This window comes from Parasteatoda tepidariorum, chromosome 4 (assembly GCF_982258835.1).
Source record: "Parasteatoda tepidariorum strain Cologne lab strain chromosome 4, Ptep-v5.0, whole genome shotgun sequence".
NCBI classification, from domain to species: Eukaryota; Metazoa; Arthropoda; class Arachnida; order Araneae; family Theridiidae; genus Parasteatoda; species Parasteatoda tepidariorum.
Window position 1 is genome coordinate 83686886 of NC_141758.1, and position 18723 is coordinate 83705608.

At 28.0% G+C, this 18723-nt stretch overlaps 1 protein-coding gene across 3 annotated transcripts in view; it reads right to left on the reverse strand.

Moving 5' to 3' along the window:
• The window catches only part of LOC107455371 (uncharacterized), a 64661-nt gene that overhangs the window by 38573 nt on the left and 7365 nt on the right, over positions 1–18723 (reverse strand). For 2 of the 3 annotated variants that reach the window (XM_016072918.5, XM_016072909.4), the window contains exon 2: positions 1753–1928. In XM_016072918.5, coding sequence (XP_015928404.1) covers positions 1753–1928 — 176 coding nt within the window. Of the gene's footprint in view, positions 1–1752; positions 1929–12888; positions 13675–18723 lie in introns of those variants that run through there. The other variant, XM_016072943.5, reaches the window with a different exon arrangement.

Below are 18723 nucleotides of genomic sequence, written 5' to 3' on the forward strand. Positions count from 1 at the left end.
TGATGATTACTGTTCGACACCAAAATACACAATTAATTGTACTGTGCCACTAAGATTTAACATAAATTTTTTTTTTCTGTTTAAAGCCAAAATTCTAAGTCTCATTTGTATAATCCATTTTGATTTTGAAAAAAATATTTATTTTTATTGCAAATTAATTATTTTTATGTCTGACACCACTGCCTTCTTTTCATTACATTTGTTTTCATCTACTTCCAACTAATATTTTTTTAAATTTTCTTTTTTTTAAAATTATGTGAAATATGAAGAGAAACCATCCAAATATTCATTTAGGTTAATCAATTTAGAATAATGTATTTCACGTCAGCAGCCTAATAAAATCTGCTTTAATAAGTACCCAAAGTTATATTTATATTATGAACTTAAAATTGATTAATGAAATATATCTATTTATTTTCTTAGGTAAGCAACCCAATTTTAATTTTTTAAGAATATTTTAAAACATATACATTTTCTTAATTTAGAGGATTTTTAATCAATCATTTTGCTTAGAAGAGCTTAAATAGCGTTCATTTGGAGCAAAATGTTTTTTTTTTTGTTTTTTTTTTGTGGAATATTCCGTAGTTATTTATTTTTCGTTTTTTTTTCTTCGAGAAAAGCAACTTACCTACATAAACTGTTCTTTAGTTTAACCACATGCTTAAACTTAGGTTAGTTTGAATGCTTGCTAAAGAATTACCATAAACATTCAAATGTAAGTACCAAACCTCGCTAATGCAAGCGAAGACATAGTTAGGGCTTTAAACGAATTTTAATACATTAAATTATATTTATCATTAATATTTATATTTTAGTAGTGATAAGTGTTCATTATTTCTTTTTGCCTCATCAATTTGCAAGTTTCACAAGATGGAAAATGATCCAACTGCCGAAAAGACATTGATCAACCTATTCCAATGAGAAATTGAAGAAAATTTAAATTATAAGATGCTATTTAATGGAAAAATAATGGTAATAGTATTAATATAAAGATTAAAATAGTTTTCAGCATTTATAATTGTTATTATTAACTAATATCAAAGCTGAAGAACTTACATCCGATCTCAAATATTTAATGTCTGGCATCAAAGTAAAAAATTTCAAATTAATTATACACCATATTTTACAAATTGAGAACTTTCTAGAATTTTTTTTTCAATTGTCAGTTTCAAAATTTGTCAAATTTATAATTAAATTACACACAAACTCACAGAGTTTAGACAATTTGTAAATGAGTACTAATTTTTTGCATCCCTGTGATTTACATCCTACACCAACAATCTAATTAATTTAATTTGAACTTATAATCAGCTTTTATAAAACAAAATATTTTTTTGATACTTTATGATGTACTAAACATTTGATATAAAAATTAGATGATTTTAAATTTAACTTATGTTTTAAAAGAGAGCTTTTCGAAGAAATTTGTGTTCATTTTCAATGCCTGACACTACGAAGTGATGCAACATTTTAATTGTATTGATGTTCCTTAATTAGTACAAAAATATATTAATTCATACTGATGTGTAATGTAACAACAAACATTTAAAAACAAAATTGGGTTACGGTGGTATTCTCATATTCATTCAGTCAAAGAACACCAGACCAGTGCAAGATATATAAGAATGTTTCAAAATATATTTATAACTGTTGCCCTAAAAATAAACATCAATGCAACATTTTGTTTGCATTGATGTCCCTTTTTAGTGTAAGAAACTGATAAAATAGATGAATATGCAATGTAACAGTTACCCGAAAGAGATTGGCTAAGGGGGCATTCTCATCTTCAATTTGCCTAAGAACACCAGCAGCAAGCAGATTGGTGCAAAATTGAGCCGCAAGGATCTTGAGATCTTGCTTGGAGAGTAGAAAACGGAGATAATGATCATCAGGGAAAGCTGAACATAGCCAGTGAATAAGCATTTGACCTAAAAACATGCAAATCATTACACATTAATCGTGTACAGTTTTCTGAACATTTGTAGAGCAATTATATGGTATTAGAAATAGACAAAATGAATCGTTAACATGTGATTTGAATAAACACATTTCTGCAACATATTTAAATATACATCAATCAACTGAATTAAATCAATTGTTGGTTAGAAATAGCTGATTTAGTTCAATGAACGGATTTGATAATCAACAACGAATCTAATTTATCCCGTATTCAAAACCAGAACCATCTGATTCAAATGAACTGCTAGGATTAACTTCGAAAAAAAATAATACTTTTTTAAAATTGAAAACATTCTCCATCATACTCTCCTGATATTCTCTACTCTGCGGATTTCTAAGGTAAAGTGCCATTGCCAGATCGACACTTGCCTGGTATTCCCCATATTGAAGTTTTTCATGATAAACCCTAATGGGGTATTGTTATTCTAATTATTATTATTAGGTATTACCCAATAAACCTGTTAAAGTGACATTTGTGTTTCAAAAAGAAAAACTGCAAATATGTTTTAATCATATGATCTTTCTCTTTTTATTTCCTTACATATATAGCACAATAAAGATAAAAAGGATAAAAAGAAAAAAAAGAGAAACTAAGAAAATCAATTAGTTTTATTTACTGCGCCTAAGCTGCAAGCATAAAGAACTCAAAAAACAAGTTAAAAATATAGAGAAAACATGTAAAATAATAAAGATTAATGAAAAGAGAAGAAAAATTATTAAAATAAAATATTTTTTTAAATTTTTCTTTATTTTTCATAATAAAGAAAAATAAAAAAAAATATTTTATTTTAATAATTTTTCTTATTCTCTTTTCATTAATCTTTATTATTTTCCTATATACAGTGAACTCTCGCTACTACGATATCCAACATAATACCACCCTCTATTACGATAATGTTTCATGGTCCCGATGAACTTGCATATGAACTAATGTTATCCTCCTTTAAATATTACTCAAGCAATGAACCCCAGTAAAAAAAAAAAAATTTCTCCAAATTTTAACCTTATTTTCTCAATTTACTATTGGTTTTCAAATAATGTAAAAAAATTTATTTTATTATCTTTTGCCATTTTTTCTGACAAGAGATGACTTACTGCTGACAATCCCAAGAGCTTCCTTTCTTAGAATTGCCCCACTTATTTCTCAAGAAATCACAGATGTAACATTCTTTTATCTGATTTCATTTCCTTCATGTTAAAAGCTGATCATGAGTCACAAATGACCACAAGCATCACAATAACACACCATTCACTAACGAAAATCATTTTCGTGCTTTGGATTCAATGCATACCTTTTGCTGGTTGACTTAACAGTAAAAAAAATAATAAACAAACACTAAATACAGGATTATTTTCAATAAAAACGATTTTCAGCAGGGCTCGAAAAAACTCAGAAATTTTACCCGTCCCCGAGGACGCCTTGTCCAACAATGCACCCGTCCTCCGTTGAAACTAACCCGTCGCTTTTAAATAAATAAAAATATAATTTTCTCCTATTTATTGCAAACATTTATATAAGTTGCACAATGAATTAGTAGTTACTAGGATTACATTATACAGTAATAAAAGAAATACTATGTTACTAATAGTACCCTAGTATTTTTTTATGAAATAATTTAAATGAAAAGGGTCAAGTTATCTGGAATGTCAAGTTATCTGAGGGTACTGCGTTTTTTAAATGAATCAAATATGACGTTTGCCAGTTGCACAATCAAGCCAATGATTTACAGAGGTTTCTGAACAGAAATCTGAAAGGGGTTTTCCATTTAGGTAGATGTTCATAATTGCTTTTAAAGCTTCTTGTTTAAGACCAGTACGTATAGTGTTTTTTTTGTAAGTTTATTGCTGCAAAGCCCCTTTCAACCGCTGCAGTACTCCCAGACAGAGAAAACATCAATATATGCGCAGTATGTTGCTGTATTGTGGGTCATTTTGCTGCCTTGTAACTTACAAGGCTCTTGTAAGATAACAAAAATTGAAAATGTATCACGAACATTAACGGGAAAATGGCCGTCTTCGCGGACGTCGGATTCGAGAAATTCGTTGTCCGCGGAGAATTTTTGACCGTCGAGGACGGGCGGACGGACTGTTTTTCGAGCCCTGATTTTCAGGGTATGTTTAAGATCTTATTTTCTGCATTTTTTTCAATTGTTTTTAATATTTAACCATAATTAACACTCTGCAAACTAATTTTTTACGTAATAAATAAATATATTTATACTTAATATTAAAAAAATTATAATCTTATTATTTTTATAATCTTTTAATTTTAATATTATTAAAATTAAAAATCTTATTGTGTGAAAAAAATCTTATTGGCCCTTATAACAATATATCCTTCTACAACAATATAGTTATTTGGTCCCCTAAATATTGTTGTACCGAGGTTTTACTGAATATTAAAGTAGTTCCTTTATACTGCTCTTCCGTAGGAAAAATTGAAAAATATTTTTTCTTAATTTTGTAGAAAATCGTATTTGGCAACTAATGAAAAAAGTCCTATTTAAATATCTTAAAAATTTAAAAAGTTTCAAGCAATTTTCTATGTAGTTTCCGAATTTTTAGAAAGAAAGCTCAAAATAAGGGGTTTTCCACATATTTCCTTTTGAACTATTAAACAGGATTTATTAAAATAAGACAACGGTGAACGGTAATGTTATCACCCCCATAAAAGTATTTTTTCTTTCTCACGTTTTCTTTCCTTATCGTTTTATGATACAAAATAATATTAATAGAAATTCCTTATCATTTTGAGCTTGAAACAATTTAAATTTATACGACATTCAAATCGGACTTTTCTCATTAGTTGCCAAATACAATTCACTACAAAATTATATTTAAAAAAAAAGGGGGAGGGGGAATTTCCGTGCATGCGCAGTATAAAATAACTACTTTAATTACTTATATATTGCACAGTTGTTAATAATTTTTTTTTCAAATCTTAAAGCAAACTATTTGTAATTAATTTTAAATTGCTCTGAAAATTTTGTATAATTTTATTGAATATTTCCAAAGTTATAGCATAAAAAATTAGTTTTTTTTTAAATAAAAATGTCCATATCTTCATAATTAAAGCTAGGATTACAAAAATTTGTGCAATTATTGCATTTAATAACAAATATAACTGTCACAAGTTACAAATCTATTGCTACATTTTTTAAGATAAGGTGTTCAAAAACATTATTTTCTGTTTGTAATTTTTTGTCGGTCCCTCAAACCTTTAAACTTCATTGATATTTATGAAAAACCGCATGATCTAAAGATGTCTGAAGTTATAAAATGATTATTTTAGTATTTGAGAAAGATGAAAAAATGTATTAGTAGAAGTGTTTCCATTATTTCGTCCACCCCCTGTATATACACACACAACACAGGGGTTGTAGGACATAATAAAAGAAACACTTATACTCTAACTCATTTATTCATATTTCTCAAGAAATATTTAGAGAATTAGTTAGTATTTAGGTCATGCGATTTCTCATACATATCAATAAAGTTTAAAGCTTTAAGATGTTTAAGAGTTTTTTCAAATTTTAAATTTTTTTTTATTAACTAAAAATTACTCTAAAAATTTTGTTAAATTTTATTGAATATTTCAGCAGTTACAGTAAAAAAAAAAACGTAAGTATAAAAAAATTATTATTATCTTGTAAAAATGATCATTTACTGATATTTCAGCTGGACTGATTTAAAGATAATTAAGCTTCATGAATATTTAAGCTAGGTTTATGAAATTTTGTACATTTATTGCATATATTAAACAATGTAATTTATATAAGTTACAATAAGCTTATCGCTATTTTGTTTGGCATAAGGTGTTAAAAAACATCTCTTGTCGTTCGTAATTTACTAAACAAAACACTTCTCAGAAGTTATAAAATTATTTTCAAAGTATGTATTTCTTAAGAAGTATGAAAAAATTAGTAGTATAGAAGTGTTTCCATTATTTTATCCAACCCCTGTATGTGTGCATGAATGTGTATATATATATATATATATATATATATATATATATATATATATATATATATATATATATATATATATATATATATATATATACAATATTGAAGTGGGGTCTAAATTCAAAAAAAAAAAAAAAAAAAAAAAAAAAAAAATATAATTTTTTGCTTATGAAGAAGTCTCAAACATGTTTGAAATAAATGTAAAACGTGTCTAAACTTTTCTACTAATAAAATATTCTTCTAAAAAAAAAAAAAAATTCGAAATCGTAGTAGGTAAACTTACTGTGTTTTCGGCAATTCAAACTGCTATAAAAGAGATCAATTCCGAAATAAGAAGTTTGGAGGCACTGTTCTAAACATCATTTATTAGAAGATAAAACTTCTTGAAGAAAAAGTTTGAAACTTTTTAGTAATAGGATAGAAAAGAAAAAAAGAAGAAAAAGGAGGTAAACAACAGACCTTCCTCAACACTTTTAATCTTTTAGATCTACGAGATAAAAGAGAAATACGGTTCTTTCTCTTTATATTTTGTTTCATACAATTGCGCTTGAATTCTCTTTTCAAAGGTTTACGTTTAGCCGCAAAAAGTTTGAAGAACAAGATTGCGATGACAACCAGGAACAAAATACACCAAATTCAAGACATTTTTTCCCCCAATTTATCCAAAATTGTTAAGTGTACAGATTTAACGAGCTGTAACAACCATACAATAAACAATATTTGAAAGAAAAACAGTTAAAATTAGAAAAAAGAAAACATTAAGATTTGTTTAGACATTAAATTGTACTATTTCTTTTAGGGTTTGGAAGTTAGTATTTTACTCCATTACAGCAATCTTTCAAAATCACGCCATCAACTATTGAGCGAAACATTGCAAAAATTGGCCAAATTGGCGATGTTTGTGAAATAAGGGGGAAAAAATTAATCATTATCATTTCTGATGATCATTTATTGTTGGTTAAAACAAGCTAAATCACAAAACCCCCTCCCATGCGCAAGAAACCGTCAGTCTTGTTTGCTTTATCTTTGACTTTTATTGCAGTAATTCTAGGTTAGGTAGGAATCTAATTTTAGAATTAAATTCAAATAAGACATGGAACTTTGAAAAATAAATAAATAAACTGGATTCATTTTTTTTCAAAAAACTTTGACCAGAATAGTGTATAAGAATCTTTTGTACAGCCTTTCTGCGGTCGAAACTTTTGACTAAACTTTTTGATAAAAATTTTTTTCCAGCTTATTTTTTTCCCAACTTAAGCTTTTATTTCAAATATTTAACATTATTTCAATATTTTGAAAAAAAAATTTTCACAAAAAATTGACAATCAGGGGATTTTAGTGTGTACCATTTAACTTTTATTTCAAATTTGATATTATTCCAATTTATTCATGCATTTTTTTGCACAAAAAAATTGACAATCAGGGGATTTTAGTGTGTACCATTTAACTTTTTATTTCAAATTTAACATTATTCCAATTCTTTTAAAATTTCTTTTGCACAAAAAAAAAAAATTGACAATTAGGGGATTTCATTGTATACCATTTAACTTTTTATTTCAAATTTAACATTATTCCAATTTCTTTTTTAAATTTCTTTTGCGCAAAAAAAAAAAAAAAAAAAAAAAATGACAATCAGGGGACTTTATTAGTGTCTAAAATATTGCTCTTATTCCCTTACACTCTATCAGTGTAAGTAAGTATACATCCCTCCCCACTTCCCCCTTAAGTGCTTACATAACAGTAGAACGGCCCCTTATTTGGATAATTATTAACTGTATTACAGGTGCGAAAGAGGAAAGGTTTTTGTGTATGTTTTTTTTCCCTTTCTCTTTTACGGTCAATTTCCTGTTTCCCGCATGTTCGCATACGTAACATCTGAACAGGGTAGTATTATCCACAAACAAACTTGGTTGACTACAGAGTTACCGGGATGTCACGTGAGAATATAGTCTCTTTAATAAATTCAATCTCTTTTATGAGGGTAATCGCTTTTATATAAGAGTAAACTATTTTTATTCTCTTGGCCGGGGTGGCTCCACAGAATAAAACGAGCAACTCTTAAAGAGCCAAACACGGTTCAAATCCCAGTAGTAGCTTTTCGAATCAAGTTCTGCGCCTGGCTCTTACCGTCCACAGTGCAGACGTAAAATACTAGTTTCCATAGAACGAACAGGAGTGTTAGTTTCATTAAAAAATGCTTCGAATTGGGAAATTTGTTCCGATGTTCGAACCAGGAGTTCCCTTTGTTTTCTGGTTTGATTCGAAATTACAAGACAGGGAACTTGATAGCGCAAATTCGATAAGGGGATAGTTGTTCAACGCCAGTATAAGAATAAAAAGTCTCAATCGCAAAAAAATATGAAATTTCAAATTCCTTTTTCTTTTGCAGATATCTTTTCGTTTTACGCCAACTAAAAATATTCAGATTATTCTTAGGGGGGGGGGGGGAGAAAGAAGACATGACGAATTGTGCTCCGCGAATATTTCAGCAATAAAAATAAGCATGAAACGAAGAGGAAAAAATGTTGGAGGGAATCGCATTCTTAGATCCAGAAACATAAAATATTATTCTGCATACTTAGAATGCAGAAACATACCGTTAAAAAATTTTTTTTGCAGACGATATCATTCATTTTTATATTTATTTCATCTCTCTAAGCGCGGAAGAATTTTTTAATCGAAAATATACTTGCAGAAAATAAAAACACGAGTTCCACTTACTACTGCATAACAAAAATAATAAAAAAGAAAGAAAAACAACGTCTGTGGTGGTTAAAAGGATAAAAATAAGAACATTAAACTGGGAAAATAAAACTTTCACCATGAAACTTGGTATTTCTTTTTCGTGTAAATTAATAAAATATAATGCAAACGATAGAAAAATTATCACAATTAAAAAACGATTACGGAGATCGTAAACGAAGCGCACATACTTTACAACCATTGAATATAAAGATACTGACTGAAAGCAACAATTGTTCATAGTATAAGCCAATTTAGCTTTCATATCTGTTTGGTATGTAACATGCGCTTAGATACCATTTGGTATATATAATACACTTTGGTATATAACATACAATATGTCACAATACCGATGAAATAATTTTTCTTGCATTCGCTATGTAATTTAAGTTTTAAGTTTGGCAGAACAGTTCATATAAACAAGCAAATATTTCAATAATTTTCTTTTGATTGTGCTTGTTAATTGACATAGGTAACAGTTTAGTCAAGAATTATATTTTAGTTGCGATTAAATGATGAGGCTTCGTAATAGGTAAAAAGCTATCTGGATTATGCAACTAAGTGCCAACAAATTACACTATTTTGGAAAATAATATAAATGCAATATTAGTTAAATGAGGTTAAATTGTGGCATCAGTGGAATTTTTTCATCATGGGACCCAGGGTAAAAAGGAAAGGAAAAGATCTTAACATTAAAAGGAAAGAACTTAAATCTTCTGAGACCCAGTATTCAATATATTGGACAACATTTTGTATAATATCACTTAAAAAAACATCTTGTGATTTTTTTTGAAAAGAAAAGATGCGAAAAAAAAGCGTATGAAATCATAAAATTTTATCTTAAATTTTCAATATATTAGCAACATTTCGTACGATTTCATAATTTAAAATTAGTAATAATAATTTATGATTTTTTTAATGAAAAGAACCCCCCCCCCAAAAAAAAAAAGTATAAGCAATCCATAAATTTATCTTAAACCATCTGAGACCAGCATCCAAAAAATTGGGCAACATTTGGTACAATTTTATCATTTAAAAAAATAATATTACATGACTTTTTTATGAAAAAAAAAATACTAAAAGTGCGTAATCATTAAATTTTATCTTAATATTTTATGATTTGTTTTTACTTTGTGCAATTTTATTTCACTTTGTATGCTTATGCAAAGCGAATGTCTGCTTAAAATTACAATTAATTTTATTTTCGTTATTCGTAATTTATAAAAACAATAAAAAATTATAAAAAAGGGAAGAAATTCGATTCAAGCAATATTTTAGTCAGTTTTATGTTTAATAAATAACTTATTGAGACTAGTAAATTTTTTTCAAAACAAAAATATAAACAAATACACTATAAAAATAGCCTACAATATGCAAAAATTGCTAAAATTTAAAATTCATCATTTTTATGCAATAATTAAAAATAATTCATTGTAGCCACATTTTTTGAATTTACTTTTTTCTAAGTTACATACTTTTAAGTAAAATCTGTATTTTATACCATTAAAATCAGAGTCGCAGGAAGTAAAGCAAATAACATTTATTACTGAAGTAGATATCTTAAGTTTTGAAACATTAAATAGAACATCGATATATGGTTTGGCATTTTCTCCTTAGCTTTACTTTGCCTTTACTCTTAAAAATCGATTCTTTCTTAGGTGGATATTTGAAGACGTAGGTTTAGGCGATGTATAATTCAAATATGAGTGGGCATACGCGCACATTGAACTTTTTACTTTTACATTCAAATTGTACGTGGTAAGAATTAGCAAACTCATTAAAATAGAATACATCTATCAAAATGCATAAATTTTGTTAGAATGTATCGTATTTTACAATTAAGTATTTTAAAACACAGAATCATAACTTTATCATCAGATTTTTGAGCTGAAAAGATTAAATAAATTAATATTTTATTTAGTTTTATAACCGACGTTGAGCAGCCGACCCAATTACGAGATTGTCAATGTTTAACTCTGCAGTCTTGTAATATTGAACCCAACCCAGAAGACAAGGGAACTCCTGAATCAAACATTGGTAGAAAGTCGCCTTCGTCTAGGTCTTTTTTGGTGTAAATAACCCGCATTTGCGTTACATGGAGAAAACCACGAAAACATTCCATAGTTAGCCTGTCAGCAAGAGGACTCTAACCCATGATTCGTCTACACTGATAATACTTTACCTCTGCTGTATGGACAATGAGAGCCGGGAGCAGAATTCTTATCATTCAGCCACCGTCGGGATTCGAACCTCGACCAAACTGGCCCCTGAGTCATCGCGGCTCCTAATAATTTATGACTTTATTTTAATTTTATAACTGTCGTTGAACAGCTGACCCAATTTTTGAGAACCAATGTTCAACTCCGAAGCCTTGTAATTTTGAACCAAATCCAGAAGACAAGGGAACTCCTGGACCAATTATTGAACGAAATTCGCTTTCGTGGAGGATTTTTTGATGGAACTAACCCGCATTTGCGTTACACGGAGAGGAAAAACATGAAATCCCCTACGGTCAGCCTGATGTCAAGGGAACTCGAATCCATGATGAATCTACCACTGAGGATATTTTACGCCTGCACTGTGGTCGGTGCGAGTCGGGCGTGGAATTTGTATCGACCAGCCATAGCTGGGATTCGAATCCGCTTCAACTAATTGGGAGGCGAACGCTCTGTCCCCCATGCGAAAAAATCTGCAAAAAAAAATAATAATAATAATAATAAAATAAAAAAATAAATCTCTGAATCTGTCAATTTTTTGGTACATCCTTATTAGAGATATGATAGCCCTCAGATATATCAGAACTTTTTAAGTGCCCAAGTTAAGTAAAATATAAGTTAGATATTGTATCAATAATAAACTTAAGTACACTTAAGTTTATTGCTGATAACATATTTAAGTCAATAAAAATTTAATTTACACTTTTCATTCCCCTGTTTTCACGCCACTGTTTTCAAGACAAGTTCTTAAGTCTTCACGACAAATGCAAAAAGGAAAATAATGTATTACCAGTTTAATTTTTTTTTACCCCATTAATTTTTATATTTGTTTATTTATTAATAATAAATTATTTTACAGTAATACGGAATTTTCATGTAATTATTAATAAGATATCGAGATTCTGGTAAAAAAAAATGAACATTTTTAAGCTTAGTCATAGCATCTAAAGTTTTAATTAAAAAAAGCATTGATTAGTTTTATTGACAGAACAAATGGAGCGACGTATAAGAACTGTTGCTCCTCAAGACTTCCTTTAGTTGTTCCAGAAACTTATATAATAAGTTGTAACTTTTCACTTGATCACATGTTCTCGCCCACGCTCCAGCTTTATTAATAGCATTTCTGAATAAATTTTTTCTAAACGTAATTTGTAGCTCAGGTTAATAGTTTTTTTTCCACTCTAATTGGTCTATAAGCTAAGAAATACGCATATAATATTATTAATCTTAAGTAATAATTCCCTTTTTCATGTTATCGATATTTCTACAATAATAGAAAATAAACTAGAATTAAGTTTAAAACTGAAAACGATTACGGAAATGCGTTTTTTTTTTACAGAATCGTTTGCTCAAGAAAGAAATAGAAGTTTTTATTTTTCTTACTTGAAAATTTTTTTATTAAAAGGCACTTTAGATTAATAGTGGATAAAACATTTGAACATCCTCAGCAGTTCTTCATTCTGCAACTCCTCTGCAGAATTAGTTTTATTTCAATGTATTTCTCGCAGAATATATGAATGAGAAGTTTTTCAATACGCTTTAGCTATGTTAAAGAAACATTGTGGCTAAAGAAAATAACCACGAATTCTACAGAATTAGTTTAATTATAACACATTTTTCTTAGAATATATGAACGTAGTATTTCTATATTTTGACTCTAGACATTAATGATAGAACAAAATAAGCAAGAATTCTGTAGAATTATTTTTACTTTAACATATTTCTAATAGTTTATTTGAACTTAAAATTTTGCTGTATTTTGATTCTATATTATTGATTAACAAAATAAGTCAGGAATTCTACAGAATTAGTTTACTTTTAACATTTATTTCATAGAATATATAAAAGTAGAGTATTTCTTTATTTTGATGTTAAGAGGCATTACGGATAAACAAAATAACCATTGATTTTACTGAGTTAGTTCCATTTTAATACATTACCCATTGAATAAACACATACAGTTTAAGCGATATGTGACATTATGAATAAACAAAACAGTCACTTACCGGAAAAAGCAAACGGCGTTATTCCGCTAGACATACAGAAAATGACCATCAAATGAAAACTAATGCCTCCATCGAAACGAGCGGTAAACAAACATATTTTACTCGCCTTTTTAAATAACGTGACACAGATGGAACTCCGATAAAAGGTGAAATCAGCATCGTAACTACGTGGCTGGCTAGTCTAGTATTCAGAACTAAATAGTGCCAGCCTCTGACTCATTTCCACTCAGGATCTTTTTTTAAAAGGAGAAAAAACCGGCGTTTTAATAGCAAATGGTAATCAAACAACAGATATCGGCGAATCTTTTAATATCTTTTTTTTCCCCACCGATTCCGATTTGTTTGTTAATTCCGGATAATCGGTATTATCTTTAGCGGAGAATCGTTCGTCTTTGTAGTTCTGGCGGATTAATGAATGATAAAATAAGCTCTTATTGATTAATTTTTTATGACCTACTTATGGAAACCTGCGCATGAATTATTAGTTTTTTCGGTGAATGTTATTTTTTTAATGGAACGAAAAGTAAATAATTGAAATTAAAAAAGATGGATTGATTATTCATATACTTTTCTACTGCATATGTTCATTAAATAATTGAGTAATTTATGCTTAAATTATTGATATGTTTTACTAAATAATTAGATTTAATTATACTTTGACTTTATCAATTATGTTGTAAATTGATCTAACAATAAAAATTTTTTTTTACGAATTAAGTTAACTAATATTAAAAACGATACAAAAATGAATTGTCATAATCATAATTTTTCCTATTTATTTGATAATTTATCTATTCATGTTTACTAAGTGATTAGATTTAAATATAATTTGATTTTATTAATTATATTGTACAGTACTGGAATATTTATTTTTTCCTACTATACATACATTAATTAGATTAATGAGCTATTCATGCTTATTAAATTATAGATACATTTTACTAAATAATTAGATTTAATTTAATTACAGAATATAGTTACAGAAAAACGATATGATTTCTTTTTGTGGAATTTAAATTAACTAACTAAAATTAAAAAAATATATTATGATTGGATTAACTATAGTTTATTCTACTACATATGTTTTACATAATTTATTTATTAATATGGTTTCCAATATATAACATAATAATCCAATACAAACAATATCGGTAATAATGACAAATATTAAATAATAATAATAACTAAATTTTTTTAATGCGGAATTTTCTACGGATTAAACAAGTTGTACAATTATGTGCACTTAAAACCCTCCGATTAGTTTTATTTATTATTCAGTTCCCGAAAATGCGGAAAAAATAAAATTGATGTTAACCGCTCTCCTATATAAACTTCAGGAAACCATATATTTCCAGATTTTGAGGTTAAAGAATCCAAATCCGTAGAAAATATAAATATGCATATTTTCTACGGATTTGGATCCTAAGCCAGAAAATGTTCGTTTTTGTGTCTAATATAATAACTTAAAATATCGTCGGCAAAAACTAATTAGAATATTAGAGGCTAGATACTCGAACCCTATTTATAATTCAGTTCCCGAAAATGTGGAAAAAATCAAATTAATGCTAACCGCTCTCCTATATGAACTTCAGGAAACAATATATTTCCAGATTTTGAGGTTAAAGAATCCAAATCCGTAATAAATATGTATATTTAGCCAAAAAAAAAAATGTTCGTTTTTGTGTCTGATATAATAACTTAAAATATCGTCAGCAAAAATTAATTAGAATATTACAGGCTAGACACTGGAATCCTATTGAAGATTGAATCCTAGTACGTGAAAATTCGATCATTAAGGGGGGGGGGTTATAAAGGTGTTCGCTTTATTTCGTGTATTGGCAATATTTATGTCAAAATAACGTGAACATTTCGTGTAAATAATAAAATTTAGGTTTCTTCTTTTTTTATTTTATAGATTTCATAGAAAATATTTCTTTGTTCGGTAAAAACATTTATCAACTTCAACCTATACTTGTTCTTGGAACTTTTTCAGCAGGTGGAATTTCATCCTTTCAGTTTCTAATATTTCTATTGTTTTTATAATAATTAAGTATTATTATAGTTTCAAATACTATTAATATGACTTTAATTATTATTGCTATAATTATTATTATAACTGTTATGAAAATGAACGAGTGGCAATACTGTTGTTTATCGCAATGAAATGAAGATTTAAATAACACAAACAAAAACAAAATACGATTTTTAAAAGCTAATATTCACTCATGTATGGCGGGGAAAAAAACCCAGATTCATTTAAAAGTTTTGAAAGTCGGATAGAATTTTGCTGTGGTCTCCCTGGCGGTAGCCATTATGGTAATTTTGACGAAGTTATAAGGTTTGGACATAAAGGCCGTTTTTGTTTAATTTTGCTTGCCCGAAATACAATTTTAAATTTTTTTTCTTATCTGACGTAATTATCCTATGCATATAAACTACCTAAATTCAGAAGGGTCTACTTCAGGGCTCGAAAAACAGGGTCGCACCTTTAAATAAGCAAACCTAGATTAGCGCTTGGCGTCAAATTCAAGTTTATGATTTATATAATCAAGTTTATGATCAAGTTAAATTTCACACGAAATAGAAATTTGCATACAATTGGAAAATACAATAATTATTTCGTATAATAATGATAATAAAAAAATTTATAATCTTAATAAAAATAATTAACCTTAATAAAAAATTATGTATTATTACCTTGCGCAAATCTAATTTTCGGGCTAATCCAAAGCAAGATAAATCAGATACGGTTTTTTACTTCAGTGTAAACGTGCCTTAAAAATATATTCCACTGACCTATATTAGCGCTTTCATTTTTTCTGGCAACTCAAGCTCTGGAAATATGACAACTTTAGTTAGGAAAATATTTCTAAATCATGTTTGAAAGATATTTAGATACTTGATATCCGTTTTTTTTTCTTGCGTTACATGTTCTTGTATGTTTCGATTTGTGTTTTGTTTAGTATTTTTCTTGATTTTTACTTGATAAAACTTCATTTTTGAATTGTTTCATTTTTAAGTTTCAGTTAAGTTTCAATTTTCCTATCACACTATTGTATTGATATATTTTTCTTTGGCTATATTAATGCAGTATTAGAAAGCACTAATTTTGCGGATATAATCGTTTGAGCTGATGATTATATATATATATATATATATATATATATATATATATATATATATATATATATATATATATATATTTTTTTTTTATTGACGTATTTGAATTTTTCAGACGTATTTTATTATTATTTCATTATTTTTCGAAAAAGTTGCAATCAAAAGTTGAAATTTGTGCAACTATTTCGCTTTCACAAGTGTCTGTTTCTGGATATCATTTGTATTATTTCCCCCGAAGATAGATAATAATAGAATTCTACATGAAAGGAAGTGACTCATCATTTTAAAAATGCGTTGTTTTAATTAAAAATCTTAATTTTAATTATTTATAGCAAATTTCGCAGGGAATTTAATCACATTTAAGCTTCGACAAAACATATTTATTAACAAAGCTTAACAAACTACAAAAAGTTCGAATTTTTTTCAATACCTAACAATTTATTTCGTTAGAGAAACTGCATTGTATTAAATAATAATATAAATAAATAAATATTCGAATTTCTTGTTACATTTAAAAAAAAAATGATATAAAAAAGAGAATATTTATTAATCAGGAGACAAATCGAAATTAACAATGATTTCGATTGCAACAGATGTTAGAAAGATTTTCTATCGAAGCAGAACTGAAATACCACTGCACTGAGCGATACAGTGCATTGTTAGAAGATCGACAGCTTTTTTTTTTTCATGAACTTTTTGTTAATGCTCTTACTCTTTTATGCCGGATTGAGGGGAAAAAAAATTGTATTTCGAAGCTCTTTTGAAGCAGGGAAATCGAATTTACTTGATTCCGATTAGTTTAAGTTTTAAATTAGGTAAATTATATTAAAAAAAAAGAATTTATGGATCTTACGAAAATTAATAAAACAAATATTTATTGCGAATAAAAATGCAACTCAAATGAATATTTTGACAATTATCTAATTTAAAACTTAACACAAATTTAATTTATCACATTTGAATGTCTTTGCGCATTTCATTGAACAATTGGAAAAGTACAAAAATTCTAAAACTTAATTTATTTAGCTCATTTGAAAAGCTATTTTAAAAGATATGCAAATCAACTAATATAAGTATAACTAATATATCAACTAGCATAAGTAGTAATAGTTTCCTAGTTCCACAATATTCGTCAGAGAATCTTTACGTACCATGTTTAAAAATTAGCGAGTAGCTAGTTCTTTTCTTTTAAATGGTTTTGTACGATTTGAATATCTTGTACAAATAGTTTTCTAAAATTCCTTTCTTCAACTGCTGTGCTACAACATGACATGTAATTTTAAATAAAAATATCTTCAATCGTGTCTATATAAATTGAGTTTTATTTGGTAAAAAAATTCATATTTACCGAGGATTAGGCAATAATTTTAGGGGTAACAAAAGTATAAATTTAAAAAAAAAATAATAATAAATATTGAATTGTTTTTTGTAAAAAAGTTCCAGCATAATACGTCGAACGCGATGCACTATGCGTTTTGATATGAAGGAACAAGTGAACCTGCGCGCGCAGTTGATTAATGGATTTGCTCATTCCTATCAAAATATTTTAGTAAAATATTATACCGACAGGACTGTGTAGGGGAACTGGTCTTGCATCAAACAGGATCTGGGTTCGAACCCCGTGCAAGGCATGGATGTTCTTTCATTCTCGGTACTATCTGTCTTTACTGTGGGAACAACGTTGGCCCACGTAATATGGTGCCTCTGAAAGAGTGGCTAACAAATCTACCCTTCAGATACCTGTATTGACGATACCTCAATACAATCACTCCGATACGATACCCTCAATACAATATGTATGATGTCGGAGTTAGAGTCAAACATTTCAGTTATTAACTCCACAGCTCTGTATTTAAGTGTCAACTCAAAAGTATTAAACTGTATTCAAGTATAACTCAAAGCATAGCTATAATTCTGAAATACAAGTATGCATCCCTTGCCTTGAAGAATTTAAACAGACTTGATCGATTTTTATTTCTTTCTTAATATATCCGTTCTTTGATAGCTCTGTCGTTATAGGAGATAAAGCTTTATAGCGAAAAATATACAATTTTCATAATTGTTGAAAATATCATTCATAACTGTAAGCTTAAGTTTTGCCTATTTTTAACTAGAGTCCTCTATACTACTTATGAAAATGGCTAGAAATTTTACTATGAAGAAAAGCCACAGTTTTTTTTTTCAAACACTTCTTTTTTCCCAGTTTTGTGAAAATAATTTTTTAATATTTGGGAAAGTTCTGCATATGCTGCATTGCCTAAGCTAATAGAATTGAATAACTTTAGAATTGTTAGGTTACTTGCAACTCGAGAAGAAGTGAAGAGATTATGACTAAGTATGTGATTTAAATCAGATTTAATTGGTTATCTTCAAGTGACGTCAAGCGTGTGTGTCGAACCTGATTGGATACTGAATCGACAAATGCCACGATTTTGTTCGACGATGTTTCACTTGCCAATGATTGTCATTTGGCAAGTGACATTGATTTGAAATTAAAATCAGTCAAATCAATTGGATCACTTGCAAATTGATCCAATTGATTATAATGATTTTTTTATCTACGCGTTGAAATCTAATAGAATTTGCGCTTTTTATAAAAGTTTATTTTTATTATTTTTTAATAATTTATTTTTAAAAAATTTAGTTACAATTTACATTAGCGAAAGATCCTTGAAACACACCCTTAAAAAATTTGACTTAAATAAAAATTGCCAT